Here is a 24,392-nt window from a genome sequence, read left to right as displayed (position 1 = left end):
AGTTTAGAGAATAAATAATCCGGCACTTTTTTAGCCAGCACCTTGCTCACAAAAGACACATAATGAATAAAACGTTGTTCATTAAGTTTAAGCTGGCCTAAAGATTGCAAATAGGGTGTTACATGATTAAAACGTGGCACATGGGTCGTAAACCTCACACAGTTATACTGGATTTTTTGTAATTTGTACTTAAGATTTTCGATTAAACATGGACCATAAACTATGTCGCAATACGTCTTGTGAGAAAGAACGAGTGAATTAATCAAAACTAATTTAGAACCTTCATCCAAGATTGTTCTAAGCGGAGCTAGTTGCTTTAACCTAAATAACACATTCTGCAAAGCAGGGAAATGTGTTCAGAAAATTCCAATTTCGAATCTAAAGTAACACCCAGACTTGTTACAGTATTATGACATGGAATTTTGATGTTATTAATAAATAACTCGTGTTGCAGATTCTGAAGTTGATTGGGATTTCCAAATAATATGTTAACACACTTTTTAGAGTTAAGAAACAATGAGTTGCAACCTTTTCAATTATCTGCTTCTGCTCTCCTGTTCCTATTTCCAATCCCTTCATCATTACTTTGTTTTTTCTATTTTCGTTTCCTGTCATCTTTTTATATATTAAGGACACACTTTTTAATAGATCGAGATTTTTTTTAACATTTGCAGAGTGATTATTATTTATTATTCATTATCAGCTATTAGATTAATGGTGCTAGCTGGTGCTAGGTTTTAACTATCCGGAACTCAATTTTCTCCTCGATTTTCCCCGGCATTAAATAATGTCAGATATCAAAGTAAATTCCCTTTGAATCAAAGTAATACAAAATAACACGTAAAACACGTAAAGATAATCTTATGAAATGTATGCGTATGTATAGTGTTTTGTATAAAGTCACATTTCCAGGTGGATCTCTTTGCCATAGAAATTTACAATGGACACATTTACGTTCATTTGGATCTGGGATCAGGTCACTCTAAACAACGAGGGTCGAGAAGAAGAATTGACGATGGCTCCTGGCATGACGTCACATTTCGAAGAACTGGAAGAGACGCTAGAATTACTGTAGATGGATTCCACACGGACTTTAAAACTACAGGTATGTATTAATCTTCTCCGAAACTACTTGAAGGATTGTTGTGCAATATTACATGTATTTTAAATACAAAATATATAATAATGGTCACCGTTTTGTTGTTGTTCATCTTTAAACAGTATTTGTCAGAAAACCACTATTTTTTTTGTACAGTCATAATATCGAAATATAGGAAAAAATACACCTAAATGATATTTCGAATTTATACCAATTACTAAATTTGGTGTTTAATTTTCTGTAGAGGGATCAACTAGTTTGGAACTGGACGGAAATATGTACGTGGGAGGCCTGGGACCACCTTTCTCTGAAATTCCCATCCCAGCTGGTCTCTGGACCGCCGTCCTACAACAAGGGTTTGTAGGATGTTTTAAGGACCTCGTTATGAACAATGATGCCATAGATGTAGCCAGTTACGCCAGAGAACAAGATTCTGGTAAGTTTTTCTTGAAAACTAAATTACATATAACCTTTAGATCCGTCCTTAATTCATATTCACACTCACCACTTCTACGTTAACCCGTCTGTTTTGTTGTAATAATAAAATCTATAATAGCATAATAACACAAAAAACAGTATGTTACAATACAAATGTAAAAAAAACTATGTTTTAGGTTCCATTCGAACACTTTGTCATACTCAGCCGCAGCAGTGTCCGTCTCAGCCTTGTTTAAATGGAGGAATTTGTACCGAAGGGTGGAACAGATTTGTATGTGACTGTACTAATACAATGTTTAGTGGTCCTACGTGTGGCAAAGAAGCTGCAACTCTTAGTTTTAACGGTACGCAACACATGGAAGTCGTCATGGACTCAGAAATGATTACTCAGACAGAAGATATTGTATTAAGATTTCGTACCAGCAAACCTCTAGGCTTATTATTGATTAGTAGTACTGTAGAAACTGGCGACAGAATAGAATTAGCCGTAGCTGCAGGACGTATCAGAATGGCACTTAGATTAGGGGTTAAAGACAAAAAGCAAGAAGATCGAGAAAAAGATAAGGTTTTGTTAACCAATGTATAGTACCAGTAGAGTATATATTAATTTTGTATTTTATTTGTAGATACTTCTTGCCGGTCAAAACGTTAATGATAATGAATGGCACACTGTAAGATTTTCAAGAAGAGGAGCAAATTTGAAATTGCAACTTGATGGACAGTCACCGATAAGAGCAGAAACTCAAGGGAAATATAATACTTTACAGTGGCGCTCTATTCACGTCGGAGGTTTATATCATTTGGAAGAAGAAATCAGCATGACAACGACTGTACCAAATTTCATCGGGGAAATTCAACAGTTTTACTTTAACAATATTCCTTACATTGAACTAGCACGTGCCTTGAGCAGTGAGCAATCAATATCAGGTTTCCCTGCAATTAAAATCGCTGCAAAATTTGTTAAACATGCAACGGATAATCTTCACAGACCAGTGACTTTCCGCTCGAAACACACTTTTATTGGTCTTCCTATGTTAAGAGCATATTCTAGTATACATATCGACTTCATGTTTAAAACGCGTGAAGCAAACGGTTTAATTATGTTTAACGGAGGAAGGAAAGAGGATTTTGTGGCAGTTGAACTTGTAGATGGTCACATTAACTATATTGTTAATGTTGGAGATGGTACAGTAACGCTACGAGACACAGTCAGATCTCACTTAAACGACAATCGTTGGCATACTGTGGGTATAAGACGACCCTCAGTTAAGCAACATACACTTATGGTGGACGACGACATCGTTATAGCAACAAATCATGGCACTGGCAACTTAGAACTAGATGGAATTTTATACCTTGGAGGGGTTCATAAAGATTTATACGCACAACTGCCCCAAGAAGATGTAAAATCGAGGCATGGATTTGAAGGATGTATAGCAGGTTTAGATTTAAATGGAGAATCTCCTAATATCATGGAGGATGCAGTTGTCCACAGTTCTTTGGTTACAGCAGGATGTGAAGGTAACTAAACACTAGAGCTGTTCAAATTACTCAAAAAAAGTACTTGAAGTACCAAGTCCAAAGTACTACTTGAAATAGTGTTCCAGTAAAGTACCAAGTACTTACTTTCAGCAAGAGAATTTCAAGTATCAAGTACTTTTCAGATGTACTTGAAGTACTGGAGGTATACTTCAAGTACTTACAAATACTTGAAGTACTGAAAATGCTTCAAGTACTTTCTAATTATTTGAAATACTGTAGAATTAGATAACTTTTCCTGTTTTTTTAAAAAAGCTTAATATATTTTAGAACTGAATTTTTTAATACTCAGAATTTAAGTATACAATAGTACATATTTCGCCACATAAAAAATTGCATAAGCATGAAGAACGAGTACTGAATCATTTCTCAAATATTTTCAAATCCGACCTTGCACTTTAGCAGGTACGTCAGCAAATCCGACCCCCTTTGGGGTACCGGGAAGGTACTGAAAAACTACCCGCAAAGTTAAGTTCCAGACCAAAATACAAAAAAGACAAAATTCATATATTCACAACTTTACATCGCTGAAAATTTTACACAGATCTCCGACCCTTCTGCTGTCGTCATCCACTCTCAAATGACATAATTATGACATTCATTTTCTTATGCAAGTACCTATGAAATGTACAATCGCACGCAAATGTTTTGAGCCTATGGGCGGATCATTTTTGCCTGCCCTCACCGAAGAAGGCGGTCCAAATCCTTCAAGGGCAGAATTTGTAGGTAGGCTCAAACTACAACGAAATTTACATTTGGTAAGAAGTATTTATGGCTCACACCAGTTCTCTCAAATTTGTCGGAGAAGATTTAGCAGGTAGTTGTTTCCATAAAATAATGGTCACTTTCGTTCGTGAGTAACGATGGTCCGGACAGGAATTATTTTGCTTTCTAACATCTTTCGTATAAAAAATGTCATCACTTTTTCCAATAAAATACTCTTAAATGTTCATAATAAATAAATAAATAAAAAAAAAACGATATTGTCGAGTGTCCCCTCTAAAAAATTTATGACGTCACCTCAAAATTTTGCAGAATAAATCCTATCTTAAATGTATAAAATATGATGAGTTTTTATACTTGTGATTTATCACTGCATTAATATTTTTTAGATTTGGTTATACAGGGTGTCTCAAAAAAGTTAATGACTGAGTCAATTTATTTTATTGAAGAAATCAAGAATAGCAAAATTGAATGCTTTGAAATATTGTAGATGTTTTGAAGTTTTTGTAAGCATGGCAACTTTTTCGAAAATTTGATTATAATGCGGAAAATCAAAAATCGGAAAAAATGAAATTCACAAATGCAAAAAACAGAAAATCGAAAAATACGAATCGTAAAAATCAAACAAATAAAATGGCTAATTAAAAAATCGAAAATTCAATGAATCAAATACCTAGGTCGATCGAAAAGTGGAAATTCACAAATCTCAAAAATCGAAAAATCGAAAATTGAAAAACGGGAAAACCAAAAAATCGAAAAGTAATATTGAAAATTAAAAAAATCAAAAACAAAAATAAAAAAATTCGGAAATTAAAATAATCAATATATATGAAGTAGAAAAAATTGCAAAGCCTAAAAACTGAAACGAACAGAAAAATCGAAAAAGCAAAAAATTGGAAAAACAAAAATTCGAAAAATCTAAAATCGAAAAAGTGGAAAATCGAAAATCTGAATAAAGAAACTTGCAAATTCTGAAAATTGGAAAATCGAAAACCAAAAAATCGGGAAGTAACAAAATTGAAGTCTAACAGTTGAGAATAGAAAAATTGAAAAACCGAAAATTATAAAAATCGACAATGGACAAATTGAAAATCGCAAAATTTAAATTGAAAAATTGAACATGGAAAAATCGATGAATTGAAAAATCGAAAATTCGACTACTCAAATTTTCTAAAAATCGAAAAATCATAAAACTCAAAAATCCAAAATTCTAATGATCGAAAGTCTGAAAACTGAAAATCGAAAATTCTGAAAAGCGGAAAACAGAATATTGAAAAATTTAAAAGAAAGAAAATTGAAGTCTAAAAACCGAAGAATGGAAAAATTAAAAATCAATAATTCGAAAAATCAAAACCGAAAAATTCAAAGATTTAAAAAGAAAATCGAAAAATCAAAAATCTGAAAATTGAAACTCGAAAATTTGGAAAATCGAAAAGTAAAAAAATTGAAGTCTAAAAGCTGAAAAATGGAAAACTGAACAATCGAAAATTCGAAAATCAAATATCGAAAAATCGAAAAGCCGAAAAATCGAAAATTTGATAAATCAGATATGCGAAAAACAGAAAATCTGAAAATACAAAACTGGAAAATCAAAAATCTTAAAATGGAAAAATCGAAAATTCAATGAATCTAATACGTAGGTCGATCGAAAAACTGGAAATTCACAAATCTGAAAAATCGAAACTTTGCAAGATTGGAAAACCGAGAATTGAACAATCAAAAAACCGAAAAATGGAAAAATCAAAAATCGAAAAATAGGAAAACCGAAAATTCGAAAATTCATAATATTGAAAACTCTAAAAGTCGACAATTCAAAAATCAAAAAATTGGAATGTAAAATAATCAAAAATCGAAAAGTAAACAAATTGCAAAGCCTAAAAACTGACGAACAGAAAAATCGAAAAATCGTAAAATCAAAAAGTGGAAAATTGAAAACTGAAAAATGGAAAATCGGAATATCGAGAATCGACAAATTAAAAAACCGAAAAATCGAAAAATTAAAAAATCGGAAATCGAAAAATGAAAAAAAAATAACCAAAATTCAAAAATCGAATAATCCAAAACTAAAATAATAGAAAAGTGGAAAAGTAAAAATTGCAAAGTCTCAAAATTGACGAACATAAAAATCGAAAAATCAAAAAAAATCGAAAAATATCTAAAAATGAAAAATCGGAAAATGGAAAAACCGAAAAATCGAAAATAGAAAACCCGAAAAATCGAACATTCGATGAAACAAATACTCGAAAAAGCGAAAAGTAAAAAAAATTGCAAGGCCTAAAAATTGAAAAATCAAAAAATCGGAAAAATGAAAATCGAAAAAACGACGATCGAAAAAAAATAAAAAAATCGAAAAGTGGAAAATCGGAAAGTAACAAAATTGAAATCTAAAAGCTGAGAAGGGAGAATTCTAAAAAGCAACAATCGAAAAAAGCAAAATTAAAAATTGAAAATTTGAAAAATGGAAAATCGAAAACTCGAATATCGAGATTTTGAAAAATCGTAAAAAAGATAATCGAAAAATCGAAATGCTCAAAAATCGAAAATTCGATTAATCAATATTCTAAAAATCGAAAAAACGGACACAAATCTGAAAAATCGAAAATCGAAATATGAAAAATTAAAAAACCGAAAAATTGAAAAATCCCAAATCGAAAAATGGAAAAACCGAAAATTCAAAAATCAAACTATCGGAAAGTAAAATAATCGAAAAATGGAAAAATAAAACAAATTGCAGAACCATAAAAACTGAAACAAACAGAAAAATCCAAAAACCACAAAAGCGGAAAAACGAAAATCGAAAAATCGTAAAATCAGAAAATGGAAAATCGGATAATCGAAAGTTGAAAAATCGAAGGTCGAAAAATAAAACAACCGAAAAATGGAAAATTTAATGATTAATGGAAAATCGAAAAATCGAGAATAGAAGAATTAAAAAACCGGAAAATTGAAAAATCGAGAATTCAAAAATCAAAAAAATCGGAAAGTAAAATATAATCGAAAAATGCAAAAAAATTGCAAAGTCTAAAAGCTGACGAACAGTAAAATCCAAAAATCTAAAAATGGAAAGACGAAAAATCGAAAATTGAAAGAATGGCAAATCAAAAAATCGAGACATCGAAAAATCAAAAAATCGAAACATCGAAAAATCAAAAAAACGAAAAATTAAAAAATCGAAAAACGAAAAAACTGAAAACTCGAAAATTCAAAATACCGCAAACTTGAAAAATCAGAAAATTGGAAAGTAATAAAATCGAAAAGTTGATAGAAAAATGGAAACTGAAAAATCTAATTCGATGAAACTGTTGGTCGAAAAAACGAAAAATCGAAAATCGAAGTGATCTTTTTTTGAGACAGGCTGTATAAGTAAATCTAAAAAATATTACTGCAATGATAAATCACAGGTATAGACTCATCATATCAAATTTTACGATGACGTCATGCATTTTTTGGCGAAGATAAGCAAATACATTTTGATCGTGGCTTTGAAAGTATTCTTCGACTTTCGTTCCAATTCAAAATTTACTCTTTGTATATTTCAGTGGTACGGATTAAATAAAGCGTCAAATATGATTGATAAACTTTAAACCAAAATTATGAAGTTTATAAACTGAACATTTTTTTTGCTTTTTGAAATGTAATACACTTCAAAAAATGTCCATGACTTACTTTAATATGAATTTTATAACTATGGTCGGCACAATTAGACCTAATATTAATGTGATTTTGAGCATATTCTCGATGTTATTAGAGCAGGACAGGTTTTTTTTTTCTAACTAATTGACAAGATTTCTATGTATTCAGTTTTGCAATTCTTAATTTCTTCAATAAAATAAATTGACTCAGTCATTATTTTTTTTGAGTCACCCTGTATGTATAAACAAATCCAAAAAATATTAATTGAATGGTAAATCAAAAAGTATAGACTCATCATATTCTGAACATTTTAGATAGGGTATTTATAAAATTAAAAGTAATTCAGAGTAAGTATTTATAAAATTAAAACTAATTCAGGGTAAGAATTTGGTCAACACGTAAATTTCGTTGTAGTTTGAGCCTACCTACAAATTCTGCCCTTGGACGATTTGGACCGCCTCCTTCGGTGACGACAGGTGAAAATGATCCGCCCATAGGCTCAAAACATTTGCGTGCGATTGTACGTCCTATTGTGGATAAGATATCCACAATCACAGATGAAGATATAACCTCACAGGAAACAAACACGATTTTACTATAAAAATACATCTAATCAAATAATTGAATTAATAACTTCAAGTATTTAACAGACCCTCTTTTGAGATGTGAAAACTTCGTAAAATAGAGACTAAAGTATTTGAAATTTCCACTTTCATACTTCAAGTTATTCAAGAGTATTTAAAATACTGAGTGAAGTACTTGGAGTAAAGTACTTGGCAAAATCAAGTACTAAACTCAAGTACATTTTAGAAATACTCCAAGTACCAAGTACCGAGTACCTAAATATAAAAGTACTTCAAGTAAAGTACTTCAAGTACTTAAAGTACTTGAAGTATTACTTCAAGTACTTTTACTTGAAGTACTGAACAGCTCTGCCTAAACACATCTTTATTTGTTCTTGTTATTTTAATTTCTTCTTTAGGTCAGTCTGCTAAATGTAGCCACAATGTTTGTGCCAATGGTGGAGTTTGTGTTCAACAGTGGCATTCTTATACGTGCGATTGTGACATAACATCTTTCACAGGACCTACATGTTCCGATGGTATCTTTTAATAGTTACATACATATGTATGTACCAATAAAAATAACTCTTTTTGTAGAATCTGTTTCCTATGAATTTGGTCCTAATCGAGGTATAATTACATACACGTTTCCTGAAGATAATAGACCCGAAATGCAAGAGGATATAATCGCCTTCGGATTTATCACTACAAAAGCAGACGCTGTATTACTACGAATAGTTAGTGGAACATCAAATGATTACATTGAAATGGAAATTGTAAACAATTTAATCATTTAATTGTAGTACTTTCTAGAAATTCGGATATTTTTAGGTTGAAGGAAACGTTTTTGTTGTGTATAATTTGGGCACAAATGATCATCCTCTTGGTGAAATTTCGTTGAAAGTTAACGATAACACATACCACGTAGTAAGATTTCATAGATTAGGTTATAATTCGTCCCTTCAAATCGACGATTATAATGTTCAAACCAGTCATCCTTCCGGTATTTTAGAGTACCAAGTATTGGTTTATGTAAATTAAAATAAATCTTGTAGGACATCAACTACAAGTTTTCAATAGTCAGTCCCAAATTCAAATCGGTGGTAAATGGAGCAAAGGAAAATCAAGAATAGAACGACCATTTTCGGGAATTATGTCTGGAGTTGTAGTCAATGGACTTAGGGTTTTAGATCTGGCAGCGGAAAAAGATCTGCACACATCGATTAGAGGTGATGTCCAGCTCATTTCTGGGATTTTAGATCGGCACGACCATTTACAAAAAATGCAACAGGTACGTACATTAATTTTTTATTCCATTTTTTGCTTTGTTAGTTTTCGGTTTGTAATCGGAAAATTATATCATTGAAACAATTAAGAATGCAAAAATTTTAAAATAAAAAATCCAAAAATTTCAAAATGAAAATCTAGAAACTAAAAAATCTAGACAACGAAGAATTGAAACATTGTAAAAACATAGAAAAATTAAAAATAAAACAGCAAAATCGGTAATTGAAAAATTGGAAAAACGAAAAAATAAAAAATCCCGAAATTGAAACGTCGAAAAATCGAAAAACGAAGCAATTTTGCAATGTTTCAGTTTTAAAGTTTTCAAGTTCTTGATTTCCAATTTTTATCAAAATAAAATTTTGCAAAATCGAATAACTCTAACACTGAAACATTAAAAAATGCAACAATTAAAAATCGAGTAATTGAAAAATCGGTAAAACGTAACACTTCTGCAATTTTTGGATATAATATTTTTCAAATTCTCAATTTTCCATTTTTTAATTGTTCAACAAAAGGACAAATTGATTCAAACTGAACTTTTGCAAAACCGAAAAATTGTAACACTGAAACATCAAAAAAAAAAATTAAACATGGAGAAATTGAAAAATTCTCAATTTTTAATTCTTTGTTTTCTCGATTTGTCATTTTTTTAATTGTTCAACAAAAGGACAAATTTATTCAAACCGAAATTTTGAAAAGTTTAAAACTTAAAAATCAGAAAATTGTTACATTGAAACGTCTAAAAATTATTAAATTGAAAAATCAAAAAAATTAAAACTTGAGAAGTCGAAGAATTGAAAAAATTAAGAAAAATTGAAAAAACCGGCAAGATGAGAATCTAAAATTGAAAAATGAAACTTGAAATATGGAAAAATTTTAAAATTGAAAAATCGAAAAATTGTAATATAGAAACCTGAAAACCCTGATTAATTGAAAATCGAGAATTGGAAAAATTGAAAAAACGAAAAAAAAAAATTCTATAAATTTAAATAATCGAAAATACAAAAATTTTTTATTTCAAAATCCAAAGATTTTAAAATGAAACTTGAAATATCGAAAAATTGAAAAATCGAAAAACGAAAAAATTGAGGAATTGAATTGGATAATTGACAAATCGAACAATGTATAATATCGAAACTTTAAAACCCTAATTAATAAAAAATCGACAAATTGAAAAATCTACAAAACGAAGCAATTCTGCAATTTTTCGATATAAAAATTTTCAAATTCTGAATTTTTAATTTTTCATTTTCTCGATTTTTCATTTTTTAATTGTTCAACAAAGGACAAATTTATTCAAACCGAAATTTTGAATTGAACTGAAAAATCAAAAATTGAGAAATCGAAGAATTGAAAAAATAAAAAAAACTTGAAAAAACCGAAAAGAATGAGACTTAAAAACTGAAAAATGAAATTTGAAATATCGAAAAATTTAAAAATTGAAAAATCGAAAAATGAAAAAAATTGAGAAATTGAACAATGGGATAATCGAAAAAACAATTAAAAAATCGAATAACTCTAATATTGAAACTTGAAAACCCTAATTATTTAAAAATCGAGAAAGTGAAAAACTGAAGAAACGAACATATAAATTAAACAATCAAAAATACAAAAAAAAAAAAATTCAAAAATCAAAAATTTTAAAATGAAAACCGGAAAACTAAAAAATTAAGAAATTGTAAAAACGAAACATGGAAAAATTAAAAAATTGTAACATCGAAAAAACGAAACACTAAAAACGGAAAAATTTAAAAGTTGAGAAATCGAAGAATTGAAAAAATACAGAATCGGAAAATGGAAAAGCCAAAACTTGAATAATAAAATCGACAATAATTATTTTTGAAAAAGTGAAAAATTAAAAATCGGCAAATTTAAAAATGAAACAATTACATAATTGTAAATAAAAAAAATCAAAAATGGAAAAATTGAACATTAAAAATTGAAAAATCAAACTTGAAATATCGAAAAATTTAAAAAATTGACAAACTGAAAATTGGGTAACGAAAAAATAATTAAAGAATAGAACAACTGAGAAAAAGATAGAAACTGTAAAATCGAAAATTTGTAACATTGAAACCTGAAAAAGTGATAAATTAAAAATATAGGAATCGAACAATCGAAAAAACCAAAAATTGTTAAATTCAGCAGACAGGAAATCGAAAAATTAAAAAACAAATTAGAAAATTGAAAAATTAAAACATCTACAAATTAAAAAATCGAAAAATAAAAAAATTTTACTAAAAAATGTAACAATTTCATAATGAAAATCGAAAAACTAAAAAATGGAGAAATCGAAACACGGAAAAATCGAAAAATTAGCAATTAAGAAAACGAAGAATATAAAAATGTTGAATTGAAAAATCAAAAAATGGAAGAAACAAAATAATTTGAAATTATGTACCTACTTGGAAGTACTTTATTTTTAATTTTTCATTTTCTCGATTTTTCATTTTTTAATTGTTCAACAAAGGACAAATTTATTCAAACTGAACTTTTGAAAAACCGAAACATCAAAAACAAAATAATTAAACATCGAGAAATTTAAAAAATCAACAAAAAGAAACAATTTTTCAGTTTTTCGATATAAAATTTTTCAAATTCTCAATTTTTAATTCCTTGTTTTCTCGATTTGTCATTTTTTTAATTGTTCAACAAAAGGACAAATTTATTCAAGTCGAAATTTTGAAAAGTTTAAAACTTTAAAAATCAGAAAATTGTTACATTGAAACGTCTAAAAATTATCAAATTGAAAAATCAAAAAAATTGAAACTTGAGAAGTGGAAGAATTGAAAAAACCGAAAAAATGAGAATCTAAAATTGAAAGATGAAACTTGAAATATGGAAAAATTTTAAAATTGAAAAATCGAAAAATTGTAATATAGAAACCTGAAAACCCTGATTAATTGAAAACCGAAAATTTGAAAAACTGAAAAAACGAAAAAAAATCTATAAATTAAATAATCGAAAATACAAAAATTTTTAATTTCAAAATCCAAAGATTTTAAAATGAAACTTGAAATATCGAAAAATTGAAAAATCGAAAAACGAAAAAATTGAGGAATTGAATTGGATAATTGAAAAATCGAAAAAAATATCGAAACTTTAAAACCCTAATTAATAAAAAATCGACAAATTGAAAAATCGACAAAACGGAGCAATTCTGCAATTTTTCGATATAAAAATTTTCAAATTCTGAATTTTTAATTTTTCATTTTCTCGATTTTTCATTTTGTAATTGTTCAAGAAAGGACAAATTTATTCAATCCGAAATTTTGAATTGAATTGAAAAATCAAAAATTGAGAAATCGAAGAATTGAAAAAATAAAAAAAACTTGAAAAAACCGAAAAGAATGAGACTTAAAAACTGAAAAATTAAATTTGAAATATCGAAAAATTTAAAAATTGAAAAATCGAAAAATGAAAAAAATTGAGAAATTGAACAATGGGATAATCGAAAAAACAATTAAAAAATCGAATAACTCTAATATTGAAACTTGAAAACCCTAATTATTTAAAAATCGAGAAAGTGAAAAACTGAAGAAACGAACATATAAATTAAACAATCAAAAATACAAAAAAAAATTTAAAAAATCAAAAATTTTAAAATGAAAACCGGAAAACTAAAAAATTAAGAAATTGTAAAAACGAAACATGGAAAAATTAAAAAATTGTAACATCGAAAAAACGAAACACTAAAAACGGAAAAATTTAAAAGTTGAGAAATCGAAGAATTGAAAAAATACAGAATCGGAAAATGGAAAAGCCAAAACTTGAATAATAAAATCGACAATAATTATTTTTGAAAAAGTGAAAAATTAAAAATCGGCAAATTTAAAAATGAAACAATTACATAATTGTAAATAAAAAAAATCAAAAATGGAAAAATTGAACATTAAAAATTGAAAAATCAAACTTGAAATATCGAAAAATTTAAAAAATTGACAAACTGAAAATTGGGTAACGAAAAAATAATTAAAGAATAGAACAACTGAGAAAAAGATAGAAACTGTAAAATCGAAAATTTGTAACATTGAAACCTGAAAAAGTGATAAATTAAAAATATAGGAATCGAACAATCGAAAAAACCAAAAATTGTTAAATTCAACAGACAGGAAATCGAAAAATTAAAAACAAATTAGAAAATTGAAAAATTAAAACATCTACAAATTTAAAAATCGAAAAATAAAAAAATTTTACTAAAAAATGTAACAATTTCATAATGAAAATCGAAAAACTAAAAAATGGAGAAATCGAAACACGGAAAAATCGAAAAATTAGCAATTAAGAAAACGAAGAATATAAAAATGTTGAATTGAAAAATCAAAAAATGGAAGAAACAAAATAATTTGAAATTATGTACCTACTTGGAAGTACTTTATTTTTAATTTTTCATTTTCTCGATTTTTCATTTTTTAATTGTTCAACAAAGGACAAATTTATTCAAACTGAACTTTTGAAAAACCGAAAAATTCTAACACTGAAACATCAAAAACAAAATAATTAAACATCGAGAAATTTAAAAAATCAACAAAAAGAAACAATTTTTCAGTTTTTCGATATAAAATTTTTCAAATTCTCAATTTTTAATTCCTTGTTTTCTCGATTTGTCATTTTTTTAATTGTTCAACAAAAGGACAAATTTATTCAAACCGAAATTTTGAAAAGTTTAAAACTTTAAAAATCAGAAAATCGTTACACTGAAACGTCTAAAAATTATCAAATTGAAAAATCAAAAAAATTAAAACTTGAGAAGTGGAACAATTGAAAAAACCGAAAAAATGAGAATCTAAAATTGAAAAATGAAACTAGAAATATGGAAAAATTTTAAAATTGAAAAATCGAAAAATTGTAATATAGAAACCTGAAAACCCTGATTAATTGAAAACCGAAAATTTGAAAAACTGAAAAAACGAAAAAAAATCTATAAATTAAATAATCGAAAATACAAAAATTTTTAATTTCAAAATCCAAAGATTTTAAAATGAAACTTGAAATATCGAAAAATTGAAAAATCGAAAAACGAAAAAATTGAGGAATTGAATTGGATAATTGAAAAATCGAAAAAAATATCGAAACTTTAAAACCCTAATTAATAAAAAATCGACAAATTGAAAAATCGACAAAACGGAGCAATTCTGCAATTTTTCGATATAAAAATTTTCAAATTCTGAATTTTTAATTTTTCATTTTCTCGATTTTTCATTTTGTAATTGTTCAAGAAAGGACAAATTTATTCAATCCGAAATTTTGAATTGAATTGAAAAATCAAAAATTGAGAAATCGAAGAATTGAAAAAATAAAAAAAACTTGAAAAAACCGAAAAGAATGAGACTTAAAAACTGAAAAATGAAATTTGAAATATCGAAAAATTTAAAAATTGAAAAATCGAAAAATGAAAAAAAATGAAAAATTGAACAATGGGATAATCGAAAAAACAATTAAAAAATCGAATAACTCTAATATTGAAACTTGAAAACCCTAATTATTTAAAAATCGAGAAAGTGAAAAACTGAAGAAACGAACATATAAATTAAACAATCAAAAATACAAAAAAAAATTCAAAAATCAAAAATTTTAAAATGAAAACCGGAAAACTAAAAAATTAAGAAATTGTAAAAACGAAACATGGAAAAATTAAAAAATTGTAACATCGAAAAAACGAAACACTAAAAACGGAAAAATTTAAAAGTTGAGAAATCGAAGAATTGAAAAAATACAGAATCGGAAAATGGAAAAGCCAAAACTTGAATAATAAAATCGACAATAATTATTTTTGAAAAAGTGAAAAATTAAAAATCGGCAAATTTAAAAATGAAACAATTACATAATTGTAAATAAAAAAAATCAAAAATGAAAAAATTGAACATTAAAAATTGAAAAATCAAACTTGAAATATCGAAAAATTTAAAAAATTGACAAACTGAAAATTGGGTAACGAAAAAATAATTAAAGAATAGAACAACTGAGAAAAAGATAGAAACTGTAAAATCGAAAATTTGTAACATTGAAACCTGAAAAAGTGATAAATTAAAAATATAGGAATCGAACAATCGAAAAAACCAAAAATTGTTAAATTCAACAGACAGGAAATCGAAAAATTAAAAAACAATTTAGAAAATTGAAAAATTAAAATATCTACAAATTAAAAAATCGAAAAATAAAAAAATTTTACTAAAAAATGTAACAATTTCATAATGAAAATCGAAAAACTAAAAAATGGAGAAATCGAAACACGGAAAAATCGAAAAATTAGCAATTAAGAAAACGAAGAATATAAAAATGTTGAATTGAAAAATCAAAAAATGGAAGAAACAAAATAATTTGAAATTATGTACCTACTTGGAAGTACTTTATTTTTAATTTTTCATTTTCTCGATTTTTCATTTTTTAATTGTTCAACAAAGGACAAATTTATTCAAACTGAACTTTTGAAAAACCGAAAAATTCTAACACTGAAACATCAAAAACAAAATAATTAAACATCGAGAAATTTAAAAAATCAACAAAAAGAAACAATTTTTCAGTTTTTCGATATAAAATTTTTCAAATTCTCAATTTTTAATTCCTTGTTTTCTCGATTTGTCATTTTTTTAATTGTTCAACAAAAGGACAAATTTATTCAAACCGAAATTTTGAAAAGTTTAAAACTTTAAAAATCAGAAAATCGTTACACTGAAACGTCTAAAAATTATCAAATTGAAAAATCAAAAAAATTAAAACTTGAGAAGTGGAACAATTGAAAAAACCGAAAAAATGAGAATCTAAAATTGAAAAATGAAACTAGAAATATGGAAAAATTTTAAAATTGAAAAATCGAAAAATTGTAATATAGAAACCTGAAAACCCTGATTAATTGAAAACCGAAAATTTGAAAAACTGAAAAAACGAAAAAAAATCTATAAATTAAATAATCGAAAATACAAAAATTTTTAATTTCAAAATCCAAAGATTTTAAAATGAAACTTGAAATATCGAAAAATTGAAAAATCGAAAAACGAAAAAATTGAGGAATTGAATTGGATAATTGAAAAATCGAAAAAAATATCGAAACTTTAAAACCCTAATTAATAAAAAATCGACAAATTGAAAAATCGACAAAACGGAGCAATTCTGCAATTTTTCGATATAAAAATTTTCAAATTCTGAATTTTTAATTTTTCATTTTCTCGATTTTTCATTTTGTAATTGTTCAAGAAAGGACAAATTTATTCAATCCGAAATTTTGAATTGAATTGAAAAATCAAAAATTGAGAAATCGAAGAATTGAAAAAATAAAAAAAACTTGAAAAAACCGAAAAGAATGAGACTTAAAAACTGAAAAATGAAATTTGAAATATCGAAAAATTTAAAAATTGAAAAATCGAAAAATGAAAAAAAATGAAAAATTGAACAATGGGATAATCGAAAAAACAATTAAAAAATCGAATAACTCTAATATTGAAACTTGAAAACCCTAATTATTTAAAAATCGAGAAAGTGAAAAACTGAAGAAACGAACATATAAATTAAACAATCAAAAATACAAAAAAAAATTCAAAAATCAAAAATTTTAAAATGAAAACCGGAAAACTAAAAAATTAAGAAATTGTAAAAACGAAACATGGAAAAATTAAAAAATTGTAACATCGAAAAAACGAAACACTAAAAACGGAAAAATTTAAAAGTTGAGAAATCGAAGAATTGAAAAAATACAGAATCGGAAAATGGAAAAGCCAAAACTTGAATAATAAAATCGACAATAATTATTTTTGAAAAAGTGAAAAATTAAAAATCGGCAAATTTAAAAATGAAACAATTACATAATTGTAAATAAAAAAAATCAAAAATGAAAAAATTGAACATTAAAAATTGAAAAATCAAACTTGAAATATCGAAAAATTTAAAAAATTGACAAACTGAAAATTGGGTAACGAAAAAATAATTAAAGAATAGAACAACTGAGAAAAAGATAGAAACTGTAAAATCGAAAATTTGTAACATTGAAACCTGAAAAAGTGATAAATTAAAAATATAGGAATCGAACAATCGAAAAAACCAAAAATTGTTAAATTCAACAGACAGGAAATCGAAAAATTAAAAAACAATTTAGAAAATTGAAAAATTAAAATATCTACAAATTAAAAAATCGAAAAATAAAAAAATTTTACTAAAAAATGTAACAATTTCATAATGAAAATCGAAAAACTAAAAAATGGAGAAATCGAAACACGGAAAAATCGAAAAATTAGCAATTAAGAAAACGAAGAATATAAAAATGTTGAATTGAAAAATCAAAAAATGGAAGAAACAAAATAATTTGAAATTATGTACCTACTTGGAAGTACTTTATTTTTAATTTTTCATTTTCTCGATTTTTCATTTTTTAATTGTTCAACAAAGGACAAATTTATTCAAACTGAACTTTTGAAAAACCGAAAAATTCTAACACTGAAACATCAAAAACAAAATAATTAAACATCGAGAAATTTAAAAAATCAACAAAAAGAAACAATTTTTCAGTTTTTCGATATAAAATTTTTCAAATTCTCAATTTTTAATTCCTTGTTTTCTCGATTTGTCATTTTTTTAATTGTTCAACAAAAGGACAAATTTATTCAAACCGAAATTTTGAAAAGTTTAAAACTATAAAAATCAGAAAATCATTACATTGAAACGTCTAAAAATTATCAAATTGAAAAATCAAAAAAATTAAAACTTGAGAAGTGGAAGAATTGAAAAAACCGAAAAAATGAGAATCTAAAATTGAAAAATGAAACTTGAAATATGGAAAAATTTTAAAATTGAAAAATCGGAAAATTATAATATAGAAACCTGAAAACCCTGATTAATTGAAAACCGAAAATTTGAAAAACTGAAAAAACGAAAAAAAATCTATAAATTAAATAATCGAAAATACAAAAATTTTTAATTTCAAAATCCAAAGATTTTAAAATGAAACTTGAAATATAGAAAAATTGAAAAATTGAAAAACGAAAAAATTGAGAAATTGAATTGGATAATTGAAAAATCGAAAAATGTATAATATCGAAACTTTAAAACCCCAATTAATAAAAAATCGACAAATTGAAAAATCGACAAAACGGAGCAATTCTGCAATTTTTCGATATAAAAATTTTCAAATTCTGAATTTTTAATTTTTCATTTTCTCGATTTTTCATTTTGTAATTGTTCACAAATTTATTCAAACCGAAATTTTGAATTGAATTGAAAAATCAAAAATTGAGAGATCGAAGAATTGAAAAAATAAAGAAAACTTGAAAAAAACAAAAAAAATGAGACTTAAAAACTGAAAAATGAAATTTGAAATACCGAAAAATTTAAAAATTGAAAAACCGAAAAATGAAAAAAATTGAGAAATTGAACAGTGGGATAATTGAAAAAACAATTGAAAAATCGAATAATTCTAATATTGAAACCTGAAAGCCCTGATTATTTAAAAATCGAGAAAGTGAAAAACTGAAGGAACGAAAAACAAAAACTACATATAAATTAAACAATCAAAAATACAAAAAAAATTAATTTCAAAAATCAAAAATTTTAAAATGAAAACCAGAAAACTAAAAAATTAAGAAATTGTAAACGAAACATGGAAAAATTAAAAAATTGTAACATCGAAAAGCCGAAACTTGAATAATAAAATCGCCAATAATTATTTTTGAAAAAGTGAAAAATTAAAAATCGGCAAATTTAAAAATGAAACAATTACATAATTGTAAATAAAAAAAAAATTTTAATGGAAACATTGAAGAAATGAAAAATTGAACATTAAAAATTGAAAAATCAAACTTGAAATATCGAAAAATTGAAAAAATTGACAAACTGAAAATAATTAAAGAATGGAACAACCGAGAAAAAGATAGAAACTGTAAAATCGAAAATTTGGAACATTGAAACCTGAAAAAGTGATAAATTAAAAATATAGGAATCAAACAATCGAAAAAAAAACAAAAATTGTTAAATTCAACAGATAGGAAATCAAAAAATTAAAAAGGAAATTAGAAAATCGAAAAATACAAAAAGTTTACAACAATTCCTTAATGAAAATCGAAAAACTAAAAAATGGAGAAATCGAAACATGGAAAAATCGAAAAATTAGCAATTAAGGAAACGAAGAATATAAAAATGTTGAATTGAAAAATAAAAAAATCGAATAAACAAAATAATTTGGAATTATGTACCTGCTTGGAAGTACTTTATTTTTAATTTTTTATTTTCTCAATATTTCGTTTTTTAATTTTTCAACAAAAGGATAAATTTATTAAATCTGAAATTTTAAAAAATGAAAAAATCTGAACATTGTAACACCCAACAATTTAAAAATTGGGATATCAAAGAATTGAAAAAATAAAGAAACTCAAAATCGAATAATTAAAATGTTAAAACTATTGAAAAATCGAAAAATTGTAATATTGAAACCTGAAAACCCTGGTTAATTAAAAATCGAGTAAGTGAAAAATTGAGAAAAACGAAAAACAAAAACTTCTATAAATTAAACAATTGAAAATACAAAAAAAATTTAAATTCAAAATCCAAAAATTTTAAAATTTAAACTGAAAAACTAAAAAATCAAGAAAGATGGAAAAATTGTAACATCGAAAAGACGAAACACTGAGAAACCGAAAAATTTAAAAACCGAGAAATCAAAGATTTGAAAAAATACAGAAACTAAAAAATGGGGTAATCGAAAAGCCAAGAATTGTACACTAGAAAAAAAATTGGAAAATGAAAAATTGTAACCTTAAAAATGAAAAAACTGAAAATTTAAAAAACAAAAAAATCGAACAAATGCAAAATTGAAAATCAAAAATAGAAAAAACGAAACTTGAAACATCGAGAAATTTAAAAATTGTAATCTGAAAACTTCGATAATTGAAAAAACAACTTACAATTTGAAAAACTGAAAAAAAGAAACTGTAAAATCGAAAAACCGGTCATTTATAATCGAGAAATAGAAAAATACGGAAAACAAAATTTTCTAGAAATAGAAAAATCGACAAATTGTAAAATTCAAAAGTTGAAGAACATCAAAATAAACATCGAAAAACGGTAAAGCTAAAAAATCGAAAACTGAAAATTGAAAAAAATGAAACATTGAACAATAAAAAAAAATTGAAATACCGAAATGTATGTGGCGGCACAATAATAGCAGGGTAAGCGAAGTAAAGATAAGCCGCTCTGTAGCCTAGTGGTCAAGGCATCCGCCCGGCAAGTGGGAGATGTGTGGTTCGATTCGCACCGGGGCAGCAAATATTTTTCTTCGCTTACTTAAAATACCATGGTTCTAATTGATTAAGACTTCTGTTTTCCTCGGAGCCATTTGTCTTGCTGGCATTCTACATCCACTTTATGTACCTATATTTGTTACATTTTCAGACACCAGCGTCCGGATTTCCTGGAGTAGAAGATGACTTAGTTTTTAGTGGAGCAGGATCCGGCTGCAATGGTGATGACGAAGACGAATGTCCCCCTCTTCCCGAAACAGGCTCTGGAGATGATGACCTAATCACTCCGGTTTATATTCCTCCAACTAAATCAACTCCAACAACTAAAAAACCTACGAAAACCCATGAGGCTGGAAAACCATGCGATGATGAGGACTGTTTTACCGGCTCTGGATCAGGAGAAGTAACAGAAGAACCCGTTATTACATCTCATGCTACAGGTAAAAAACTCAATAGTAATGATATTGAACGACTTCAGTGATAACATTTTTCATATTTTATTTGGTTTAGATGTAAGCATCACGACTCCCGATAACACGAGCGTAAAAACGTCAGACGCCGGTTCTACGTCAACTAGTACGCAAATTTTCGGTTCAACAATTAGCGTTTCGACTACAGAACGGGACTATTCATCGACGACACCACAACGTACAACTGCAGTTGAAACAACTATAGTTGTAACAACAGAAGACACTGTGAAAAGTTCGACCGAAAAAGTACCAGCTCATTTCTATCCCTCACTTCCAGAAGACCAACACGAAGTCGATAACATTAACACCAAGTACCACGGTAAAACAACCACCAAAGGAACCGAAAGAATCAATACGGAGACGTCTGATACGGTCGCTTTGATTATTGGAATCATTGCAGGCGCATTAATAGCTGTAATTTTAATAATCCTCGTGATTTTGAAATTCAAACCTCGCAGTGATGGCGCGTTTAAAGTTGATGACAGTAAAGGTTATCAACAAGGGCCCAATGCCGCACTTTTAGGCAATACTAGCAGTACCAATGGACAAACTCAATATCAACTAAACGGTGCCCTACGAAATGGTGATAAAAGCCAAATGCAAAAATCGAAGAAACGCGATAGTAAAGACATTAAAGAGTGGTATGTGTAAGGTGTTTTCAATTTGAGATGTGACTCCGAGCCATTTCGTGAAATAAATATCGTGACTGAAGGTGTGGATGGACGAATGATTTACACAACCAATTAATAAGAAAGTGATATCTTCATATTGTCTTCAGTTACCTACTTTGAAGTCTTATACGGTCTTGAAACTTTTCAAATGAGAATTATGTAATAAAGAAACGTTAACTATGCTCACTGTTGCATAAACTACAGCAAATTGTTCTTGAAAAATCTTTACCGCCGCTAAAATTTCTTCTATGCAATGCCATCTTTCATGTTGAAAAATATACTTTTACTTAATTTTACTAAATTTATAACTTTAAAAATAAATGCAGGCACAGATAAAATCAATGATATGTATGACGCAAATATGTTTCATCTCTATGGATTGACCAAATTATCTCAGTTGTCATGTGTACAGTAAATAAATTAGAGACTCGAGAATCTATAATATCATCTTAAACTTATAAAAAACAAAAATATCCGGGAAGAATCACACTAGGTACTTAAAATATTCGATTTACACTTGGTATAAAAATACCTTATATTTTACATACGGTGAAGGTTTGAGTCCTAAGGAAAGATGTAAATATTTTTTCTGTAACGGTTAGATTTTTTATAATAAGTATGTAACAAAACAAACTCTTATATATTTCCTTCTGAAAATATTTTTTTTTGTTAGAGAAGAGTGAGGTATTCACAATTTCTCAAAAGTCTAAAGTACTGTTATTTGAATTACTACAAATGTAGCTAATTAGTTTTTATATATCGTTATGAGCAACAAAATTTAATATGAGAGGAGGCAGCGCAACTTGGGGTGATACATAGACATTTAATATTTTTGCTGCTCATAGGGTATATCAGTTTAATTATTTTGATTTGATAGCTGAAACAAGTAGTGGTTGAACGACTAAGACTGCAGTTGAAACAAATAATATCATATCATATCAACCTTACTATACTGTATAACTTTTATAGTTTATCAACTACATTCAACCTGAAATTTTGACGAAAATCTCATTTTAAACAATACAATCCTCAATATTTTAAAAGTAAAACTGACGAATATAGACATACTTAATATCACCTTTTTATTCATTGTAAAAAGAAATAAATTTATTTATTCTGTGCCTGTTTAAACGTTGCGTAGGAGAAAAACTTAACAAATATAATAATTCGTGGAAAAAAATACGAAACATTTACACTACCTACAAATATGCCTCTATCAATCCTTTACAGTGACACTTGTATTTAAATAGCAATACAGAGATAGATTATACGATTAAACAATTTGATTATAAAATTAGTTGACATTTGTTGTGTATAAAAAGATTGTAAGTAGTTAAGATAGCATTTTGTATTATACTTTTGGTTTTGTTAGAGCTACAATAAAATGGCGTATATTTGGATGTTAAATGTGTTTGTAATTGTTCATTTGCTGTTATTTTAGAAATCCGAGTAGTCATATTACTGATGAAACTATACTAAAAGATAATATTTTCTACGAATTACAATAACCGGTCCAGACTTTTTTATAGCTCCGACTTCCGCTTATTAAATAAAATATTGCATTTTATTTCAGTAATTTATGACTTGCAACCAGTCAGACACCTGCATAAAGAGCTGCCGCCTGAGTTTTGTTTGCAATATCGTTTCTTATTTTAATTTTGCTTTTTTGATCGTTCAATAATTTCAAAAGTGTACCGCACAATTTTGAAATCACTGCATTTGGATTCATATTTTTTCGATTTGCTTATACAGGGTGATGTAAAACAATTAATTAATGACTCAATTTATTTTAATGATTAAATCAAGAACTATGTTGTTGGTTCTCCGATTGTACAATTTTTTGAGTCTTAAACTAAAAAGTTTAAGACTCAAAAAATTGTAAACTTAAAAAAGTTTTTTAATTTTTCGATTTCGTGTTTTTTTTATTTTTCGGCAAAAGAACAAATTTATCCAAACTAAAATACTGGAAAATCGGAAAATTGTATCATTGAAACAATGAAGAATACAAAAATTTTAAAATGAAAAATCCAAAAATTTCAAAATGATAATCGAGACACCTAAAAATTGAAAAAACATAGAAAAACTAAAAATAAAACTGCAAAATCGGTGATTGAAAAATTAGAGAAAGGACAAAATAAAAAATCCTGAAATTGAAAATTCAAAAAATCGAAAAACCAAACAATTTTGCGATTTGTCAATTTGAAAGTTGTCAAGTCTTGATTTCCAATTTTAATCAAAATAAAATTTTGCAAAATCGATAACTTAACACCGAAACATTAAAAAATGCAGCAATTAAAAATCGAGAAATTGAAAAATCGATTGAATTTTTCGATATAATATTTTTTAAATTCTCGATTTTTCATTTTTTAAATGTTCAACAAAAGTACAAATTTATTCAAACCGAAATTTTGAAAAATTTAAAAATTTAAAAATCAGAAAATTGTAACATTGAAACGTCTAAAAATTATTAAATTGAAAAATCAAAAAATTTAAAAATTGAGAAGTGGAAGAATTGAAAAAATAAAGAAAAATTGAAAAAACCGAAAAAATGAGAATCAAAAATTGAAACATGAAACTTGAAATTTCGAAAAATGAAAAAATTGAGAAATTAAACAATGGGATAATTGAAAAAAAACATTTGAAAAATCGAAAAATTGTAATATTGAAACCTGAAAACCCTGATTAATTAAAAATCGAAAAAGTGAAAAATTGAAAACACGAAAAACAAAAACTTCTATAAATTTAAC

The 24,392-nt window shown here is 26.6% G+C and overlaps 1 protein-coding gene across 4 annotated transcripts in view; it reads left to right on the top strand.

Annotated features, from left to right (window-relative positions):
• LOC135136235 (neurexin 1) overlaps positions 1-23,045 on the top strand; it is a 95,542-nt gene extending 72,497 nt beyond the window's left edge. For all 4 annotated transcript variants that reach the window (XM_064065430.1, XM_064065428.1, XM_064065429.1 and 1 more), the window contains 10 exons: positions 913-1,105; positions 1,344-1,535; positions 1,714-2,102; positions 2,164-3,058; positions 8,415-8,534; positions 8,593-8,771; positions 8,827-8,998; positions 9,051-9,286; positions 20,656-20,944; positions 21,015-23,045. In XM_064065430.1, coding sequence (XP_063921500.1) covers positions 913-1,105; positions 1,344-1,535; positions 1,714-2,102; positions 2,164-3,058; positions 8,415-8,534; positions 8,593-8,771; positions 8,827-8,998; positions 9,051-9,286; positions 20,656-20,944; positions 21,015-21,625 — 3,276 coding nt within the window. In that variant the 3' untranslated portion in view covers positions 21,626-23,045. The remainder of the gene's footprint in view (positions 1-912; positions 1,106-1,343; positions 1,536-1,713; positions 2,103-2,163; positions 3,059-8,414; positions 8,535-8,592; positions 8,772-8,826; positions 8,999-9,050; positions 9,287-20,655; positions 20,945-21,014) is intronic.
• The last annotated feature ends 1,347 nt before the right edge of the window (positions 23,046-24,392 follow it).

Source organism: Zophobas morio, unplaced genomic scaffold, assembly GCF_036711695.1.
Source record: "Zophobas morio isolate AGI-343-1 ecotype UQ-CSIRO unplaced genomic scaffold, CSIRO_AGI_Zmor_V1 ptg000026l, whole genome shotgun sequence".
NCBI classification, from domain to species: Eukaryota; Metazoa; Arthropoda; class Insecta; order Coleoptera; family Tenebrionidae; genus Zophobas; species Zophobas morio.
Note: the sequence above shows the minus strand (reverse complement) of the source record. Positions and strands in the feature narration are given on the sequence as shown.